The 20,840-nt window shown below is 38.0% G+C and overlaps 2 protein-coding genes across 2 annotated transcripts in view; one reads left to right on the plus strand and one right to left on the minus strand.

The window, feature by feature from the left end:
- Positions 1-5,846, minus strand: part of MRPS18B (mitochondrial ribosomal protein S18B) — a 14,450-nt gene extending 8,604 nt beyond the window's left edge. Inside the window, exons 1-2 of the mRNA XM_015827093.2 lie at positions 5,754-5,846; positions 482-632 (exon numbers count right to left, since the gene is read on the minus strand). Coding sequence (XP_015682579.2) covers positions 482-632; positions 5,754-5,843 — 241 coding nt within the window. The 5' untranslated portion in view covers positions 5,844-5,846. The remainder of the gene's footprint in view (positions 1-481; positions 633-5,753) is intronic.
- A 723-nt stretch (positions 5,847-6,569) lies between these two features.
- PPP1R10 (protein phosphatase 1 regulatory subunit 10) overlaps positions 6,570-20,840 on the plus strand; it is a 23,012-nt gene continuing 8,741 nt past the window's right edge. The window contains exons 1-7 of the mRNA XM_015827092.1: positions 6,570-7,346; positions 17,016-17,133; positions 17,522-17,608; positions 18,661-18,796; positions 19,039-19,090; positions 19,210-19,287; positions 20,157-20,330. Of these exons, the coding sequence (XP_015682578.1) occupies positions 17,027-17,133; positions 17,522-17,608; positions 18,661-18,796; positions 19,039-19,090; positions 19,210-19,287; positions 20,157-20,330 (634 nt within the window). The 5' untranslated portion in view covers positions 6,570-7,346; positions 17,016-17,026. The remainder of the gene's footprint in view (positions 7,347-17,015; positions 17,134-17,521; positions 17,609-18,660; positions 18,797-19,038; positions 19,091-19,209; positions 19,288-20,156; positions 20,331-20,840) is intronic.

Consider the following 20,840-nt stretch of genomic DNA (forward strand, 5'->3'; position numbering starts at 1 on the left):
GGTCATTTAAGCGAATCACTACGGTTGTTAAATGAATCTGCAGTCTTTAAAACAAATGCCATGGCTGTTAGGTGAAAAACACCAATTTTCAGTAAATATGTCACAAATCATGGTCAAGTGAATCTGGGACACTGCACAAGGCTAGAAAACGCCAATTGGTGAGTGTCCAAAATGTGGTCATGTACCAGGCACAGCTGAGCGACGAGTTGTAAGTCAAGGACTACCTGCATTTCACTATCGTATTGTGTGAGTACGTGTAACATGGTAAGAATTCCCATTGTCTATCTTTGTTATTGTAGGCATTTTGTAAACTCAGAGACGCTTATTTCCCCACACTGTGGTAAGCCAGTTATTCAATCAGGGTCTGTTATGTAACCAAACCTGGCTAAATTTATACAAAAACACCTACCAAATAAACTGCATTTTCCATCAGATTCTAGACCCCCAGAAACTCTTCCCTTCTACCTCTATGCATGCATACCTTCGCTCTCCAGGTATTTCCATGGCATTTCTTTGTAAGGTGAATCTATCTCACGACCATCTGGCTTTGTGGATTCTTCTTGGTTGACTTCTGTGCAGTACGTACGAAAGGCCAATTGCTCGGGTAGCAGGAGGGAAGTAGTGGGTATATGCTAGGAAACAAAGCAAGGGAAAGCAAGTACTAAATACAGGTACCAGCATGGCTAGCAGTGACATAATAGGTCAGGGGTAGGCAACCTTGGCTCGTTTATGACTCATGGACTTCATCTCCCAGAATTCCTGAGCCAGCATAGCTGGCTCAGGAATTCTGGGAGATAAAGTCCATGAGTCATAAAAGAGCCAAGGTTGCCTACCCCTGTAATAGGTGAAAAAAGCAAGTTTAAAAAAAAAGCATTTTCAATCAGATATTCAGAAATTAAGAGCAGTGTCTCCAATGGATAGGCAACCGGTTACCCTCTAGCTATCTGCAGTAAAGGGATTATGAAAACTAAAACTCAAAATGCAAAGTTGTCTCTTCTTACGGTCCCTGTTGCCTTAATACCAATATTTTTTTCCACTTATTCACCTTTAAGAGTGATTGATTCCTCTTCGCTGTAATTGCTTTATTATCCAGGAAGCATGGAATTCTACAACTACAAGTCAGTATGGCGTAGTAATTAATGTGTAAGAGAGCACACAACCTACCCCCCCCCCCAAATTCACTGACCACCAGGAAGCCGTATGGGACTCGTGACATCCTTATTAGGAATCATGAGTTCTTTGATATTCTGAGCCTGGTTGTTTTCTTGCAGACGTTTCATTACCCAACTAGGTAACATCATCAGTGCTAAAAGGATTAACATCCGATAAACAAACAAGCAGAAAATAATCAAGGAACTACCAATATGGCAGGGTAAACTACTGTATTCAGGGAGCACTGGGTTTGCTCTCTTTTTAAACACTGCTGGATTGATGGGAGTGTTCTTGGGGGGTTCCTTGACAGCGCAAGCCACTGGTAATTAAAGAGAGAGCAAACCCACTCCCTTCTAGTTACCTAGGTGGATAATGAAACTTTTGCAGGAAAACAACCAAGCTCAGAGAGTACCAAGGACCCTGCAGTTTAATCCTGAGCTACAAATAGTCTCTTTTATTAGGAATTACCAGAAATACTGTACATAGTATGATCAGTTTCAGTCAACGTTCTAAATGACTAAGACATAGCTTGAGATCACATATACAAGGAAATTATCCCCAAATCACTCCTTTCCTGCTAGACAGGGGAAAAAAGTCTTTTTAAAATGAGAACAGCAGCTGGGAATGAAGGCTAAGAAATAGGTGTGTTCAGTCTCTTCAACAGTCTCAGAATCAACTCACCGAAATCCCCATGGATCTGAAAGGGAAGCCTTTAAATAAAATGTATGGTCAGAAATGGTGCTACCAGATTCCTCCTCATATATATATATTAAGAATACTAGTAAAAATACGACTCTTGCGAATATCCATTCGTTAAAATAATGATCACCAAGAGAATACTTAAACAGAGTTTAATTAATCAACCTAGCTTTCGTCAAAATACATATGACATCGTCAGGGTTGAAAGGCAAGTAAAAGGGGGGGGGGGACTTATATACCGTTATCAAACGTCCTGTTTGATATATATACATATATATATTTATCCTCTTTCAGAAAAACTCTCTGAAAGACAGATACAGTATGTGTTTATGTCATCTTTGTTTCTGGTTTTATTCTCTCTGTGCAAGCTCAGTAACTATGTTGTTTTTGAATTGGAAAAAGACCAATCCTTTATATTTTTCTATAGAAAAATGGAACATTTTTATATTTTTATCGCTTTGCTACTGAATGTTTTGCAGGGGATTGTTTTAAGCTAAAAAAGGGATTTGCCCTTTTAAAAACATTTCTCTCTCTCTGAGGAAGTATTGATTCTACAATTAGTCACACACCTCAATTCTATCCAGCCTTTCAGCCCTGCAAGGTAGTCTAGAGAGGAAACAAAATCATGAGTAACGCTACTACCCTTAATATAAAGTTACTATGACAAAATCTTGGAAGTCTGAAAGGTCTTCTCCTCCGCCTTGCCTTTACTTTCCACAGAACTAGGGAGGATCCCTTCTGAGACTCTTACCCCACCCACATTCCTCCTTTTGACTCAGACCATTTGTGATCTAGGCTGAACTCCAAAGGTTATTCTCACGCCCCACATCCAATCACTATAAAATTTATTCATTTTTTAAAAAAAATTGCTAGTAATGGCAGGAGAGTAGTGGGGGCCTTATCTTTCTCACACACTGGGGTTAGAGAGGAGGAGGGTGTGACAGCTGAGAAGTCCCCTAGCCTAGAAGATAGTGATACAGTTGAGAACTGCTGTACCAACAGGCAGAGGGGCTAGAGAGAGGAGGCCTAGAGAGCTTCCATAAGAGGAAGTGAGAAAGTTACATTCAGCCACACAAGTACAACAGGGCAATTTTCAAGCAATCCAATGTTATTCAGACTTGGGCATAACCATAACTAGCCAATTTCAGCCCAATTCTATACATACCTATGGAGTTCTTGGTGCTCTGTGAGCTTGGCTGTTGCTGGCAAGTATTGCATTACCAACTAAATAACAGCATCATATGAGCCAGCAGTGTGCTGCAGCTGCCAAAAAAGCCAACACAGTGCTAGGCTGCATTAACAGAGGGATAGAATCAAGATCACGTAAAGTGTTAATACCACTTTACAATGCCTTGGTAAGGCCACACTTGGAATACTGCATCCAGTTTTGGTCACCGCGATGTAAAAAAGATGTTGAGACTCTAGAAAGAGTACAGAGAAGAGCAACAAAGATGATTAGGGGACTGGAAGCTAAAACATATAAGGAACGGTTGCTGGAATTGGGTATGTCTCTAGTTTAACGAAGAGAAGGACGAGGGGGGACATGATAGCAGTGTTCCAATATCTCAGGGGCTGCCACAAAGAAGAGGGAGTCAGGCTATTCTCCAAAGCGCCTGAAGGCAGGACAAGAAGCAACGGGTGGAAACTAACCAAAGAGAGAAGCAACCTAGAACTAAGGAGAAACTTCCTGACAGAACAATTAGCCAGTGGAACAACCTGCCTCCAGAAGCAGTGAATGCGCCAACACTGGAAGTTTTTAAGAAGAAACTGGACAGCCATTTGTCCGAAATGGTATAGGGTTTCCTGCCTGAGCAGGAGGTTGGACTAGATGACCTCCGAGGTCCCTTCCAACTTTATCATCATTATTATTAAACTGTATTATTGGGTTTGCTCCCTGAATACAGTAGTTTACCCTGCTATGGTGGTAGTTCCTTGATTATTTTCTGCGTGTTTATCTGATGTTAATCCCTGCTTATATAGGAGTTGGCTACTGGATAGGATGTGTTCTGGTCTGTTTGTTTCCTTCTCAGCTTTTTATTGTCTCTTTTGAATGGTGTGTAAATACAGTTCATTTCTATGTGTCTACTAATGGCTGATTTATCTGAACGCCAAGCTTCCAGGTATTCCTTTGAATTTTTGGATTTAGCTTGGTCTAGTATGCTCACAGAGACTTAGTTTGGTCTAACAGTTAAGGCAGGGGTGTCAAACTCGCTGCATCATGTGACATTGCGACTTTTTTTGCATTGCCGGAGCTGGGATGGGCGCAGCCTCCGTATGATGCAACCGGTCCGTGGGCCGGCAGTCTGACACCCCTGAGTTAAGGCATCAGGAGACCATGAGTTCTAATCCCGCCCTGGACAAAGCTAATTGTATAACCTTGGGCCATTTTCTCCCAACCCTAAGAAACAAGCAGTGGCAACCTATTTTTGAAAAACCTCCCCCTCCCCTCCAAAACCTGTCCAGGCAGTATCCAAGAATCAGACACTACTGAAGGAAGAGAAAAAAAAGGACGCTCAGTTTCCCAGTTGAAACTATGATTGACTCTGTCCATCTGTTGCAAGATTAATGAGTTTTCATCATGTCTTCTGTTAGTTGGTATTTTATGCACTCTGCTACTCTTCTGCCTATCTGTCCTACATAGCTGCTGCATTCCTTACACTTTATGTTGTTGATGCCTCCAGAGGCATCAACAAAACAAAGCTTACAATTGGTACTATTTATAAAATAAGTTGGTAAGCAACCTGTGAATCTCTATATTTACAGGTAGTCAGGTTAATGACCTTAATTAAAATCTGTAACAACAATATACAGATACAACTTTCCCAACACTGAGGAACCATAGCCTATAAATATCAGGAGAGAAGAGTTAAGCAGTGAGATTTAAATTGGGACCTTGATTGTTTTCATTTAATGTGCTACTTTCTCCTGTTACTCGTAGGGAGGGGAAGCATTTGACGTTCATAAGCAATATTACAATGAGACAAGAATCCCAGATCCAAAGGCCAGTTGAAGCAGTCCTCTGAGGATCACAGCTTCCCAACTTGTCACTCAAAAGGACAATGGAGGAAATTTATGCTGTAACTATGGTACCATAGGTTTTCTATTGTACCGTGGAACATGTGCATATTTATAAGAATCTAGACAATTTAAAAATGTAGGCTTTAGGAACAAAGCAAAACTGTGTAGCTTATTTCAATAAACATAGGCTAGAAAAAATGCAGGGATTCTCTAGAAAAAAGATCTTTTAAACAGCATGACATAGCCAATATATCTGCTCTAGCATGAACATTAGACTGTTTATTCTTATAGAACACAAAACAAGCCATGGAAATTACAGTTCTTTTACACAAAGGGGAATGACCATTATGAGAAAAAGGAACAAAGAAAAACAAAAAGTTTTAGAAATAGCAGAGTGCACAAAGTCTAAAAGGGGGTCCCCCAAACTCTTCAGCTCATTGATCCTTTCATGAAGTTTCAGACTGTCCATCGGTCCACTAAATATTTATAATCTGAAAATAATTGAATAAATACTACTTTAATAGTACTTAATTGTTAAATTAATACCTTGCTACTAACGTACTTAGTAACTGCGAATAATAACATCGACTCTCGGGGGTCAATACTGATCACCTTGGGAATCCTACACTTAAAGCCTTATGCAAGACATAATGGATTAGATAGTAAGTTCCATACTTACTATCTTACGAGTAAACTTTAGAGAATACTTCATATAATTTATACTAAGAGATAACATGGCTAAATCCTCAGGCAAACTAACGATAATGCAAAATAAAAATACACCATGGAATTTTTGTTAAAAAAACCCCACTAAAGCTACTTGTTAAAAATGTTAATCTATTCCTTATGAATCTAATCATTAAAAAACACAAATGTCTTCTTACCCGCAGCCCGCAAAATCTATTAAAAGCCACACGGGCCGCTAAAGACCCCATGTTCCCACACAGCAACATGGCTCCACTGGGGGCTGCCATCTTGCGCGGAGCAAAAATACCGTTGCGCATGCGCCATTGTGCCTCTTTTTTTTTTCCCAAGGTCACCCGAGGCACTTCCTCCTGCCCCGATTTCAAGGACAAGTCATTTTAGTTATCTCCACTTAACTCCAAGAGAAGCAATCACACATTTATTGTAAACAAACCTCACGATATATTTGAATATATTTTTATTTTTTGCTTCGATAGCTTTTGCCATGGTTGATTCGCCCAATGAATCCCTCCCTCCCCCACAATAAAACCGCACCGGAAGCGCTGGTCCCAACTGCGCATGAGCAGAATTGATCATTCGCGGGAGGAGGCTCTGCCCGCAAAAGTCCAAAGTACGCGCATGCCCAGCTCGCTGTCTCGTGCCCAATCTCGACCCAACAGAAAACCGTGGCCGCGCGCGTGCACGCACTCTTACGGCGGCCGCCTGGCCCCCTCCTGCGCATGCGCGGTCCTGATTTTCGAACTGCGTCACAAGCTTAATCCGAGTTATTTTTTAATTTTGTTCACGCCGTTGAACTGCTTTTCAAAATAGAATTCGAACCGTGTGCGTGGATCTAAATTTTATCCCGTATTTAGGCGAACGGGAGACCCAAGTGGGCGGGGCAGACGGCCGAGGCTTTGTTCTTTGGACGCAGCGCACGACGGTGGGAGGAGACGTTAAGCGGAGGGAGTGCCGCCATATAAAAACCTCCGCGCGCGCTCCCTTCGGCCATTCTGGGGTCTGTTTAAAGGTGAGTACTGTGCTTCTGACAACGTTATTATGGGAGCGGCTTGGGAGGGGACAAAAGGGCATTCCGGTCTGATAATTTTATTTCCTCTCTCTCCCCCAATATAATGTTATTGGCATTTGCAAATCCTATTTCTTTCCTTAGGCTATAATGAAGGTAATTTGAACCTTCAAGAAAGCCCTAAACTCAGTTCTCCCTTTTAAAAAACAACAACAAGCCATTCAAAAACGAGCCAAAAAAACGTAAATTAACATTGTCCGATAAATTTATTATCTCGCCTCTGGTTCTTTTAACCCGATAGAAACGAAGATTTACGAAAGGCAATGTTTAGCCAAATGCTGTGTTTTTACATTGTTTTAAGATTAATTTTTTGAAATTTAATTGTAATTATTTCTTCATTTTATAGGTTTCCTTTGATCTTGAGACACCGTTGAACATCGTGAAACAAAGAAAAATTGCCCCACAGTTGAGCCTCTGAGACGACACAAAAAAGCCATCTACATTTCTGATCGTCTGTATTGGGAAGCTGTTAAAATTCTTTATGATCTGAAGGAGAACAACTGCCACTAAAAACATAAAACCAAAATTAATATTTAGCAACAACTTTCCCTGATGTTTTTTTTTATCAAACAACTTTTTATTGCAAAAAGTTGATATTTTTTTTTAAAATGAGCAAAACCAAATTCATTTTTTTTCTTTAAAAACACAGCTTAATCCAAAAAAGCTAAACCTTGAGGGCGCTGTCGACGACAAAATTAATTGGATAGTAAGTGTCGCATTTTCAACCAACTGACCAAAAAATTCATCCATGTGGAAGTGAGCTAATGGCACGAAGAAAAGACAAAAAAAATTGTGGGAAAAGTGGGTTTTGTTTGAGGTGTTAACCCTTAAGACGCAGGCATTTTGCCACCAAAAATGTATATAATAAGGAGAATGATGGTCTCTTAGAAAATCCATCGTCTCCAGGACTGTCAAGGGTTAATGAGCTCCCACATAACAGATGGTGGTGACTGAACTATAAAGTGCTGCTTCTTTGTGTGGGAGACAAGTGCTTGAATTAAATAAGCAATCTGTACATAAAGATTGCAGGGCAAGAGTTGGGACAAAGAGCAATAACAGTACAGTAGTAGCCAGATGGAGTCTTTTTTTTTTTAGGATGGGTTTATTTGTCGGCACCTATAGTTCTAAGGATGGCGATGTTAAGGGGTTTTGTGTTTTTTTAAACGAGAAGGTTTTAAAATGTATATATATAGGTTTGTAATAATGAAAAAGCAATCTAGAAATAAAGATTGCAAAATGAGTTTGGAAAATCATTTTAAACTTGATATTTTTTTAAAAGGACTGTAGTAGAAACCAATTGGATTCAAATGAGGTCTTAATTTGCTTTTAAAATGTTTCATCTCTTTTTCTCACTCCCCTCCGCTGCAGTATGGCAGTGTTTTTAATCTTTCTGTCCCTGACAAGCAGCATTGCAATTTTCCTTTACAGGATGTTTCCATTTTTACTTCTACCTTATCTACTGAAAAAAACAGGAGGGGCCAGGCGGTACTGACCTTACAATGGTGAATAATGAGGTTCTTTGAGTCTCCGGCACTCACCAACAAGGGATCCCCTTTTTTTTGAACTGTGTTAAATAGGTTCTAGTTGGTAGAACTGACATAAAATGATAGAATTTGTGCATGTGATGGGGTTGTATTGCTATATAGTTTCCTCTCAATAGATTCTGGAGGCTCTTGCTTTTTTTCCCTTAATCGCCTGTGCTAAAATGGCGCCTTCTCTCTCCTATACAAGAACCCACGAGGCTTTCAAGAGCTGATGTAAGCAGCTTGTAGCTAGCTCCTCCCCTTCACTACCTTATGTTTGGAGCCCAGAGCAAGCAGTTGGGGGAGGGCAGAACTGGCTAGCCGTTTTGTCACTTTTCCAAAATGATTTAACAAACTTCCGCTACTGCTTCATCTTTGGGAAATCTCTAGGTACAGCTTGCTAGAAGTGCAAAGTATTATCATAAATCCACTGAGTTTTCTTTTAAGGTTTCAACATCACATGAGAACTTTGGCTTTCTGTGATACCTACATGTTTGTGGTATTTGTTTTAGGACAAATTTATTAAGTGCCTATATTTGTGATAGACCGACAACCATTTTTGTGTCTTTTTCCTCTTCCTCTTTTTTTCATCTTGAAGTCTCTGAAATGGGATATGGGTCAGGGAAGCATGTTTTCTCGTTTTGTCAGATTTAACTGTTAAGAAAGATGAAATGCTACCACTGGATCCCAACTATTTAGTGTCATTGACACTTGCTGGAACTACAAAAAAAAGAAGGGAGGAGTGTTGTATTTTCATTTTCTTTGGCCATATGTACACAAAGGGAATTGGGGGGGGGGTGTAAATCTTGTATTAATTTGCCACATTCCACCGTTCCTGTACAATGTACTAGGAAAGAAGTGCTCATTAGGAAAAAATGGGAATCCAGCTACTTGTATTACCTCACCAAAGGGAGGGGAACAGCCACAATTCCACCTGGTAAGCAAAATCTTTATGGTATTAATTACATTTCACAACCTTCATTTCTATTCCAGACCACTTTGGTTTTTATTCATTTCTTTTTGCTGCTGTTCTGTTCCATGTCAACACCATGAAGTGACTCCTGATGCATGCAGGCTGTAATGGGTTTTAAACGTTTGCCAATCTATTGAGGCTGCTAAATTACTCCCTCCCCAGCTTGGTTAATTCCGTAAAAGTTTCTTAAATGGGTCTGCATGAGCATCAGGTAGCATTTAAGAAATGCTGCCTTTGTGACTTTTCCTCATTTAAGTAATGATTATTCAATACTGTGGGGAAATATTTCACAAAGCTGAAATTAATGCCTCCATCTATGCCTCCGGTGGTAGCATTTCATATAGAAACATCTCTCCCCCTTTTTTTAATCGGTGACACTGTTCTGGCTATAAAATTTGATAATCTGTGCACCTCCTGACATCTCAAGGTGCTTTGTGCAATACAAAGTCAATTTAATTGGGGGGGGGGGGTAGGTTAGCTGCTGCATAAGGCAGCCTCGAGTGTAAACTTGGCAGAAAATAAGAGTTTGCTTTCAAGTGTTTTTTGTTAAATTCACGTGTCTATTCAAAACAGTTGATTATGAAGCTCTGATCTGACCAGAACAGCCTAAAACAGTTGAAACAAAATAATAATGTAAATTAGAGCAAAATAGGGCAAGGTTAATATTACTGTAATACACAGTCTTGAGGGCTAACATAAGTATTAATGTTTGCATTGTGAAATGGGCTATTCTGAAGTTAAGATTCAGTTTTTACACAGGTATTGGTTTGAATAACAGCACAGCAGCTTGCCAGCAAATTAATTAAAAAATATATAGGGAAATACACAGCTTTCCCCCCCAAATCCATTATTTAGAGGATTCCCTTATATGGATAAGAGACAATACTTTCAGAATCTTGGTTTGTTTAGTATTCTGAAATTTTAATTCTGGAAGGTCAAGCTGTAGTTTCAACAGAATTATGCTGCCACAGATTCCAGCCTTAACTACTATTGTGGCTTAGCTCCTGTATCAGATACTGAGCTACATTATTATGTCAGTTAGATGAGGCTGACATGTCATAACACTGAATAACCTGGGTAAAATTCCTTCTGTGATGTAAAAACACATGTGGAAAGCCAGCCGTTTGCTTTGCTTGCTGTTTATATAAGACAAAGTTGTTTTTTTAAAACATCTACTGAAGGAAATCTGAATTGTACTAAAATTGGAGCATAAATTTGATAATAGTTCAACATGGCAATATATTCCCCTACTTACTGAGCACTAAGTAAATGGGGAGGTATATGGACAAAGAATATAACCTTCACTTCTGAACATACTTACTGGAAATTTCTCGGGCTAATTTCCATGTAAGTATAATTTGGATGGAAACTGAACCCTAAACGAATCTGCTTAAGAAGGCTTCAAATGTATGTTCAATTTAATGGGGAATAATAAAAGTATTGCCACTTTTCTCCCTAAACTGATCCTTAAAAGGATATGCTTTTAAGTATGCCTGAAGATGGATGTATTTTAAACATTGTTACTGATTCAAAGGCTACTATAATAAGGCTCAAATGGCTCATCTATCCTCTTAAGGCAGAATATACTTAGACTGTTTTGATACTTGCTCAGTTTTATGGTTGAAAATGAAAGTAGCTCATCAATTCAGAAATTCTGACTTCAAATGGAATTGATATATTTGCTGTATGTCTACAGCAAATATGTCTACAATTGATGGATTGACATGACATTCTTGCAGTAGAGGCTTTTAGCACGGTACAGTAATGAACAGTACTTGCAATAGCTAGTAAAACAACAGGAATTGTAACTAGTAATTCCCTTGGGAACACATTTTAAAGCACTTTGCTAATAAATTAATAGAATTGTAGGATATAAAAGTGTCTTGGATTAAAATCTTGATATTAGTCTCTACGAATACAAAATGAATGATTCTCTGGAATCAAATTCTGGATAATTAATTTTCAGATGAATTGGAGAGGGAAATGCAACATAGATATTTTTTTTTTCTAGTACCTATATCTTGCCTCACCTCCTTCTCAATGTCCTTCATTTTTCTGGTTTTCATCCAGGCTTCAAGAACTTTAATGTTAACTTGTTTTTGCTCCAGCATATCCAAGTTCTGAGATTCTTGGAAAGCTTTCTAGGATTTTTTTCAGGATAACCAAGAGTATAATGGCAAGGACCTGACTGGTTTGCATCTGACAACAGTTAACAGCCTGCTTTTTGTTACCTTTTTCATGGGAATATCTTGGTGGGTTATGCTGGACATTCCCCCACATTACAATTCCTATCAAATTATGTTTTTAGACGTTATTAGTCATAGCTAACTATATTAAAATTTGTTTTGTTGCATTGTACAATGTACAAAAATTACGGTATCTGCATTGCAAGTTGGATCTAAAGTTACAGTGCAGTTGTCTGACAAATACATTGATGGTAACAGCTAAATATTTAGTATTTGCCCATCTCCTTTGTGAAGGTTGATCTTTGGAAAGATGAAAGTACTATTATGTTTTATTCCATTGAGATTCTTATGTGATCAAGGTAACCTATTTAAACTTCTAAATATAATGAACGGTCTACCATATTATTCCACCAGATCTGGTATAGAATATATAAATAGTATTAAATACTAAGAAACAATAAGACATCAAAAGATTTCAAATGAACGTTTAACTTCTAAAACTTGTGAGTTAGAGAGACATTTAAAAACTATTGCCACTTGATGACCGTAGATAATTTGTTCAGATGAATTTCTGTACTGAAATATAGCAATGAACAGAGACTGAATTTCTTATTTTTAGAGCATTTATCAAATTAAGAATGTCATGAAATAGTAAAGTTTCCTTTAACTTTAAGCATACTGAATACGAAGCATCTGGAAACCAATAGTTTAGGATACAAGTAGAATGTATCTAAAATTTGTTAGATGTTTGTTAGCCCAGCCATGTTGATGTGCTTCATAATAAAATTAGTTCCATAAACATTATTAAAATGAAATTTAAAAATGGAATGAGGGCCAAAATGCATTTACTCTTATATGTATATTTAGGCTTGGAGGCTGTTGTGTAAAGCTTAAGCTTACATGTTCTTGTAGATTTTTTTTCACATCCATGCTAAACTAATAAAATTGACAGACACTACTGATAATGCAAGAGTTGTAAAATTTAATGATTAAGAAATAGAACAGAAAACTTAACTTCTGAAGCCCTTTTTTCCCCCTAACAATGAATGACTTGCATATATTTTATTTGAGATTAGCTAAATGCAGAATTACTAACAAAGCATGATGTCACCGTCTCACAACAGTTTCAGATTTGAGCCAAAAAGTTTGGCTTTTTTAATCCAGTCACATTTCAGTTGTGAGATAAAATAGCATGGGCGTAATTATGAACATTATCAATGAAGCATATGTTAACCAACGCTGAACTTCATAGAAAGCCCGGTTCCTATTTGCAATTATGATGAAAAAATAAATGTCTAACTTAGCTGGTACTTTTAAGTTACATTAGAAAACTACTTACTCTAATGCATATATATCATTGCTTTTTACTTAACCTTCCAAGTTTGGATTATTTTCAAACAGCTGGTAATTCTTGAATTTTAATTTTGTTCAATTTATTGTAGTTTGCTCACCGTTTATGTACTTGAAAGCAGTTTTAGTAAAAGATGCTTCCAAGTGAATATATAGTTACTAATTAACTTTAGTTAAAAGAGCATATTTTCAGAATGTTTCTGAAATGCAACTTTCGATAAATCTGGAATGAAATTTGTGTTGTTTGTTCAGACTTGCTAACTATACTTTGAATAAATTAAGTTACTGGAAATGTGCTAAAAATGAAATTGACTGCACAAAAAAGTATTATTTGCTGCTAATATACCAACCAACCTAATTTGATTAGTATGTCTTAAAACAACACTTTTTTCATAATTATAATATTAGAATCTGATTCAAAGAGGAGGTTTTAATAGTTGATAGTTTTACAGTTCAAGTAATTAACTGCCATAAAACTGTTTAGTAGTCTCTTGCAGTTTTTAAAATATACCTGTAAACTTAAAAATGGCAGCTGGGTTGCCGCTTCAGTTTCTCAAATTAAAATCTGCAATCTAATACACTTTAAATAGGGACCAAGATTAAACAATGTTTGGTTAAAAGAATGAGCAGTTTTGCTGAAATGGTGTGTCTGGCCAAACTACGCATTCTTTTAGTCCCAAATGCTCTTATATTGCATCTCATTTTATTTTAATTTTTTTCTGTATAGTTGCAAAAGAAATTATGTAGTAATGTTTCCAAATTACAGTTATTGGCTTTTTGTTAAATTGCCTTTAATTTCTACAGAAATCTTTCATAACAGAAGTTTTAAGATTTGGTTTTTCGAAAACTTTCAACCAAGAATTCTTTTAAGTGAAGTTGTTTTTCAGAATCTTAACTTTGGATCAGGCAAAAACCTTGCGAGAAGATCGCGTATTACTTGAGTCAAAATGTTTTACTTTTGTTTATACAGAGGGGGGGAAAAATGAACTCAGAATTTTAGAAGCTCTTGCTTGGGATGAACATTGTGCAACAAATTAGTTTTGAATTAGTTGATATGTTGTGGGCCCTTTGCCTTAAAACATTTCTTTTAAAAAGAGAAAATTAAAAAGCTTATATTCTTGAATATATCCTTTGAATATCTTGAATATATCCTTTGCTACATGTGTCCAATACTATCTCTTAATATATTTATTAGGCTTTTCAGGTGCTGCTGGATTCTTTGTTTTCTTAAAAGTGAAGCTTTATCTTGTAAACCTTAATTAAGGTAGTTGATTTATCATGTAAATTTCTCAAATTATATAAGAGTTCTTTACTAATATTTATAAAGATATAACTTCTGTAGTAGGATTGTAATCACAATCTGTTAGCTAAGGAAGTTTAAGAGTAGCCTGGAATCTCACATGATCTGTAATGCGCCCCTCACTCAGAATTACTTCAGTTTATAGAGCTGCAGAGCCTCAATTATTACGCCAGTTCAAATGGAACAGAAACATGAAAGCTTGCCTTGTTCTATTTCGGGGAAAAAAATAAAATTACAACATCATTGCGTAATAATGTTTTTGGAATGTTGTGGTTTGCTACTAACAAAAACTTCAGTTAGCAGTCTTTAATCTGTAGTCTTTAATCAGGCAATCGTGATCGAGGGCAGAATGAATGAATGAATGAATGACAAGAATGCTTTCCCTGGTTACTGGAGTAGGTGTCGAAGTACTGTTGGCAAAACCACTTCAGATGTGGGGGTTTAGAAACGGAAATTGCTTAAGTTATGAGTAACATTTGTATTTTTAATTCTCTCCTGGGGTTGTAGTGCTGAGAAAGTGCCAGAATTGACAGCTCTGGAGACTGAGGTCCTCTTCACCAAAGCAGGCTGAGCCCAAGTTTCATCAGTGCCAAGTTTTCCTCAACAGTGTATTGCTGTCTTGCATGTGGAAGGCCATGTTGTGTGGGGTGAAAGGGGAGTTCAGTCTCCAAAGCCCACCTCATTTGGTCTTTCCATTCCTGGGTGAACTCATGATACAGAACTTCAATAGCCATTCTTCAGAACTGGATTGAAGGCCCACACAAGGACTCTACAAGTCACCGCAGGCTGGTAACAACTTTACAGTCCCACTCTACTATCGTCTGTACCTGGATAGTATTTTCTTCCATATGAAAATACAACACGATATCGATTTCTTCTGGTGGTGGACTTTTTAAAATTACTATATCCAAAACATAGGAATACATTTGGACTGGGCCCTCCTGCTTTGGGGGGAAATAATTTCTACACAATACCTAACCTACATGGCTTTGGAAAAATAGGATATTTGCTTAGTCCATTTTACTATACTAAAAAGAACTGAAGATGCTTTCTGTGGAAAACAAAGAAGACTGCTCCATTGACTTGGTTATTGCTTCTACCACAGAGATGCCGTTCCTTAATACTGTGGAAAGTTTTTTTTAAAAAAAACATTTGGCATATTAATGGGGAAGGCCAAAGCTTAGCATACTTAATTTTGCAAAAGTGGTGTGCTGCAAGATGACACATAATAATAGATTATTCCATTAAGGTACATTTATTGTACCTCATTTTGAATTCAAAACAATATTCCTGGGCAAATTTATTTAAGGTGGACAGTTTACACTGCATCAGACTTCTAAGAACTTAATCATATGCACCTGATCATGCTGTCTACATACTTCTAAAAGCAATTCAGTAATGCAATTGCAAGCCCATTACCAAACATGTCCAAACCTAATCCCAGTAGGGCTACCATAATTTCAGGAACTACACCTTTAGGGCAAGGGGTGATACTGCTCCATTTACCATGAAATTCATAAAACTATCACACCACAGTGTAGGCCTTATTTACGCAGAGCTTAATAAACTGATGAAAGGCAGCCAGTATGTTTTCACACCTTAAAAAGGGTTTAGATGAACCACTTTTGGAATTAAAAGGCTGCTTTAAGGTATCGTTAGAAGTTAAAATTAAGGGCCAATGCTTTTGAGTAGCTGTCAGCCATGCCTAGGCCAAATGTTACTTGAGCAGATAAACCTAAATTTCTTACATAATTTCACATATTTAAAATTCTGTTCCTTGAATATGTATATACCTTAAGCTCTGAACAAAAGGTCAAGTACATTCAACACAAATTTATTACACATTTTTTGATACTACCATCTTAGGTAGTTTGTCTTTCAAACAATGTTCTTTATCCCAAGAATTGTGGCAGATTTCTGAACTATGTAATAAGAGTCTTGCACAGAAAGCCATATTAAACGTAACTTTCTGAGCACAAACAACAAACCCTGTGATTAAGAGCACTTGACTACAACTTGCAGACCAGCTAATTGATTCCCACTGCACCAAGACCTGAAGACAAAAGGAAAATGTACCATGTATATCGGGGTGCTTGAAATACTTTTCATTTGAATTACTATTGGCAGTCATTTACTGAGCAAGTACAGCGAATCCAACAGAATCAAATGGGTTTTATAGAGGCCACCAGTGTAGGGTAGTAGAAATCTTAACAGAAGCAAAAGGATTTTATTATGCTTTTATCAATTAGATATCAGACAAATGAAACCCGTAAACTGTTTATGGAGTTCCATTGGGATAGTTCATCATTTGTAACACTAGTGTGTGTGTTTTTGGCTCGTATTTGTATGCAATCGTCTGTTAAAAAACAAATAGTGTGGATGTGGGGAAATACTATCAATTATATTATGACATTAAGAAAGAAGAACATAGTCTTGGATATTTTAGCAGGGAATAAATTAAACTGAATTCAGTGAGACTTTTTGTGAATACATTTGCATTGAGAAATCCCTGTCAATTATCTACCTTGGACTGGCTATTTTAAGCTGAAGACACACAATGGAAATTCTGGGGATAGGAGAAACAGTATATCCTTTTTGGAAAATAAGGCAGATAGGCAGTGCTCTGGAATTTGGACTGAATAGGTACTCAGTTGAACCAACAAAATACTTTAATGTTTTACATATTTTAGGAATGGACTTCGCAGTTTTAAGACCAAGTAAACATGAATGTACATGTGAGAGTTGGGCTTTTTGTTTTTCGTTTACCAAAATAGTCATGGATGTTTAAGTGAAATATTGGATCCCCAAAACTTCAAGAATTCCCATTGAGGGACTTACTAATTAGAAGATATATGATAATACTTTGCACCTAGTCAGAGAGTGGCTTTTTCCCATGTATTTTTTTGCATTTTGCTATGCTACAATGATAAATCTTGTTAACGTTTGGAAATTTTATTTTTAAAAAGTTCTTAAAGTTTTGTTCATTTTTTTTTTAATCTTCCCAAAGAAGAATTTAATATCGCCTCTTTTCTGTTTTTGACAGAATTTGCAAACATGGGTTCTAGACCCATAGATCCAAAAGAGCTCCTAAAGGGACTGGATTGTTTCCTTGGCAAAGATGGAGAAGTCAAAACTCATGAAGGCATCACTAAAATTTTTAAGTAAGTATTTGTGTTAGGAATCCATTAATTGCCTATAACTGCAAAAATATTGCCACATTGAAAAACTGTACAATTAATACTTCGTTGAGACCAAGTTTATTTTTCTTTGTACTGATATGAATTATAGGCCACTTATGTTGAAAAATATAAAAGGATATTGATAGACCTATTTTTTTTTAAAGAGAAAGTTTGTCCAGCATTTTGCAATTTCCTACAGTTATGTTACATGTGATGTTCAAGAATGGAGTAATTGGGTATATTAATTTCCTTTTCCCCCAACTATTTCTCCCAGTCTCAACTGGCATTTATATACTCGTCAGACTCGTCCTCCATTCATTTTATCTGCAACCAAATTGCAAATTTCCATTCTTGGCTTTTTTCATTTCAGTTTAATGAAAGATGCGCAGAAGATGGTCAGTCGCTGCATCTACTTGAATATTCTGTTGCAGACCCGAACACCGGATATACTCTCAAAGTAAGTTCTGCTGCATGTTTGTGGGGGATGCAGTTAGGTCTGCTAGTTTCAAAAGTAAGATGTTCAATGTGTTAAAAGCAAGTGAGATATTTTTTTTTAATGAATTCTGCTAACGGTACCATTAAATTGCTATTTTATTTTAAATTTGATTCCTTGGCCTTTATTATGGCTGTTGGGCATTTTTTTTTTTTTTTGCATCGCTGTTCACTTGATCTGCTTTCAGTCAGATTCCAGTACATTGTTAACCTATTCATGGAATGGAATGAAGGAATATAAATGGGAGCAATGATGATATCAAGAGGAGGGGGACATAATATTCAAGTTCTAATTCTGTATTCCTAGAAATTCTAAGAATTTGCTTATCTACTATTATGAAGCCAAAACAAAATATAAATATGCAATTTAAGTCTGTGAGTGTTTACACACACGTGTTGTTGTTGTTAGTTGCGAAGTCGTGTCCGACCCATCGCGACCCCATGGACAACGTTCCTCCAGGCCTTCCTGTCCTCTGCCATCTTCTGGAGTCCATTTAAGCTCACGCCTACTGCTTCAGTGACTCCATCCAGCCACCTCATTCTCTGTCGTCCCCTTCTTCTATTGCCCTCAATCTTTCCCAGCATTAGGCTCTTCTAATGAGTCCTTCCTTCTCATTAGGTGGCCAAAGTACTTGAGTTTCAACTTCTGGATTTGGCCTTCTAAAGAGCAGTCAGGGTTGATCTCCTCTAGGACTGACCGGTTTGATCGCCTTGCAGTCCAGGGGACTCGCAGGAGTCTTCTCCAGCACCATAGTTCAAAGGCCTCCATTTTTGGGGGCTCAGCCTTTCTTATGGTCCAACTTTCACAGCCATACATTGCAACTGGGAAAACCATGGCCTTGACTATACGTACGTGTACAGTACACATATTCTTTGCAGCCATTACAGTAATGTGATTTTTGCTTGACTTAAGATGTGTATCCAGCTACTTGTAGTTATTCTATAACCTGTGTTTAATTAAGCAAGCTATAATATCATTCTACTTATGAACCACGATTTTGTCTCTTCATTCTATAGATTCATCAAAGTTGGTGGCTATAAGCTCCTTAACACCTGGCTAACAAACTCGAAAGCATCCAGTAACGTGCCCCTCCTCCAGCAGATCCTACTCACACTCCAACACTTACCTCTGACTGTGGATCATCTGAAACAAGTTAGTTAATTGCACAACAGTGGAAGTTATCCTTTTAATTTAGCCTTTGCAAGATCAAAGCAAAAAATGTTTTGTCCCAAATTGGAAGGAAGGAAGAGGACTTGTGGGGGTTGAATTTTTCTTCAGGGTTACATAATTCAGTACTCAAAACAATATTCCTAGTTTCAGGGGTGATAATCTGCAAGGGTACATCCTGTAATTTTCATGTCCTATGACAAACTGTTCCTCTTCCTTTTTTTCAGAACAATACTGCCAAATTGGTGAAGCAGCTCAGCAAATCAAGTGACGACGAAGGTAATTGTCACTTGGCCATATACAGAGGTCTGATACTGGGCACCATTCTGGGTTTGCAGGGTCCTATTTGAAATTACTTCTTTAATTAATTGAGCGCTTATACATTCTTTCCTTACTAGAGCTTCGTCGACTGGCTTCCATACTGGTGAGCGACTGGATGGGTGTGATCCGCTCTCAGAGTAGCTCCCAGCCTACAGGTTAGTGCAGTGATGGCGAACCTTTTAGAGACCGAGTGCCCAAACTGCAACCCAAAACCCACTTATGCATCGTCGGGTGCCGGATGGGTGTGGCCCATTGGGTGGGTGTGGCCCACTGGGTGGCGTGGCTGCGGTGGTAACGGCAGACTGGGTGGGTCTAAATAGTTCAATCAATCAATTCCAACTTTGCAAGATTTTTTTTTTCCCCGCGAGAAGTTGAAATTGACTGAACCTTTTTGGGGGGGGCACACGGCAGCGGAGTCCTAAAGCGAAAAGGTTTTATAAAACCCAGCTGAAGGCCTAGGACTGGGGCGACGGCGCGCGTGCCCACAGAGAGGGCTCTGAGTGCCGCCTCTGGCACCCATGCCATAGGTTCTCCACCACTGGGTTAGTGGCTTTATATTTCCACAGAAGCATGGACTGTGAAAGCTTTATTGTGGTGAAATCAGACTCTTCCTGTAATAATCTGTGGGACCGCAGTATTGCTTAAAATATATCATCTACTTTGTATTCCAGGTGTGATGGAATGGGTGGGTAGCCTTGGGGGATGAGAAAAAAGAGATGCTGTTTAGGAAACAATCAGACAAGAGAGACAGAGAATTGTTTTAAACATTCCTTGTTAACTCATAAACTGTCTCCCCTTTGTATTGCTTACATTTTTTTTTTACACTTGATCTTAGCCAAAAGGCCAAGGAGTGATTGTGTTTGTGTACTGTCAGACATTGTGTAATGTTAGACTTTTAAAGTAAGCTCTGTAAGGCAAAAAATGGGATTAGATGTCGTATTGTAAAAGGGGCGCTTTCGGAAAGCCTGGAAAGCACTCGTCTTTTAGCCCTTTCTAAGTCGCTGGCTTTGCTTGCACTTTGCAGAACGAGAAAAGAAAAAACGAAAGGAAGAAAACAAAAACAAAGCACCTTCTGTTCAGGAGAAACCTCAGGAAACCAAATCAGAAGTGAAGCCCGAGGAGACGCCTGAGAAGAAGAAAGAAAAACCAAAATCTCTACGCACCACAGCACCTAGCCATGCCAAATTTCGTTCCACAGGTAAGTCCAGTTAGAATTGTGAATGGCTGTGTAATTTGGTTAGAATTGTCTTAATATACCCTAGTCCAGGGGTAGGCAACCTTGGCTCTTTTATGACCCGTGGACTTCAACTCCCAGAATTCCTGAGCCAGCATGGCTCAGCTTGGAAACCTCTCCCTTTCCCCTCAGCCTGGCTGGCTCAGGAATTCTGGGAGTTGAAGTCCACGCGTCACAAAAGAGCCAAGTTTGAAGACCCCTGGTTTAAATATTTAAATATTTTTTCCTCACGGTCACATGATCAAAATTCAGGCATTTGGCCAGGGGTAGGCAACCTTATTTATTTATTTATTTATTTATTTTTCATAATTTATATGCCGCCCTTCTCCCCACGGGACTCAGGGCGGCTCACAGCATATTAAAATAACACAATACAAACAACACACACAACATTTCCCCTATAAAAGCCAATTAAAACCAAATATTTGTAGCTGTGACATTATTAAAATCATTAAAAATTATCCCTATTTAAAA

The sequence above is a fragment of the Protobothrops mucrosquamatus genome, unplaced genomic scaffold (assembly GCF_001527695.2).
Source record: "Protobothrops mucrosquamatus isolate PMUCROS unplaced genomic scaffold, P.Mucros_1.0 scaffold3490, whole genome shotgun sequence".
In the NCBI taxonomy this organism is placed as follows: Eukaryota; Metazoa; Chordata; class Lepidosauria; order Squamata; family Viperidae; genus Protobothrops; species Protobothrops mucrosquamatus.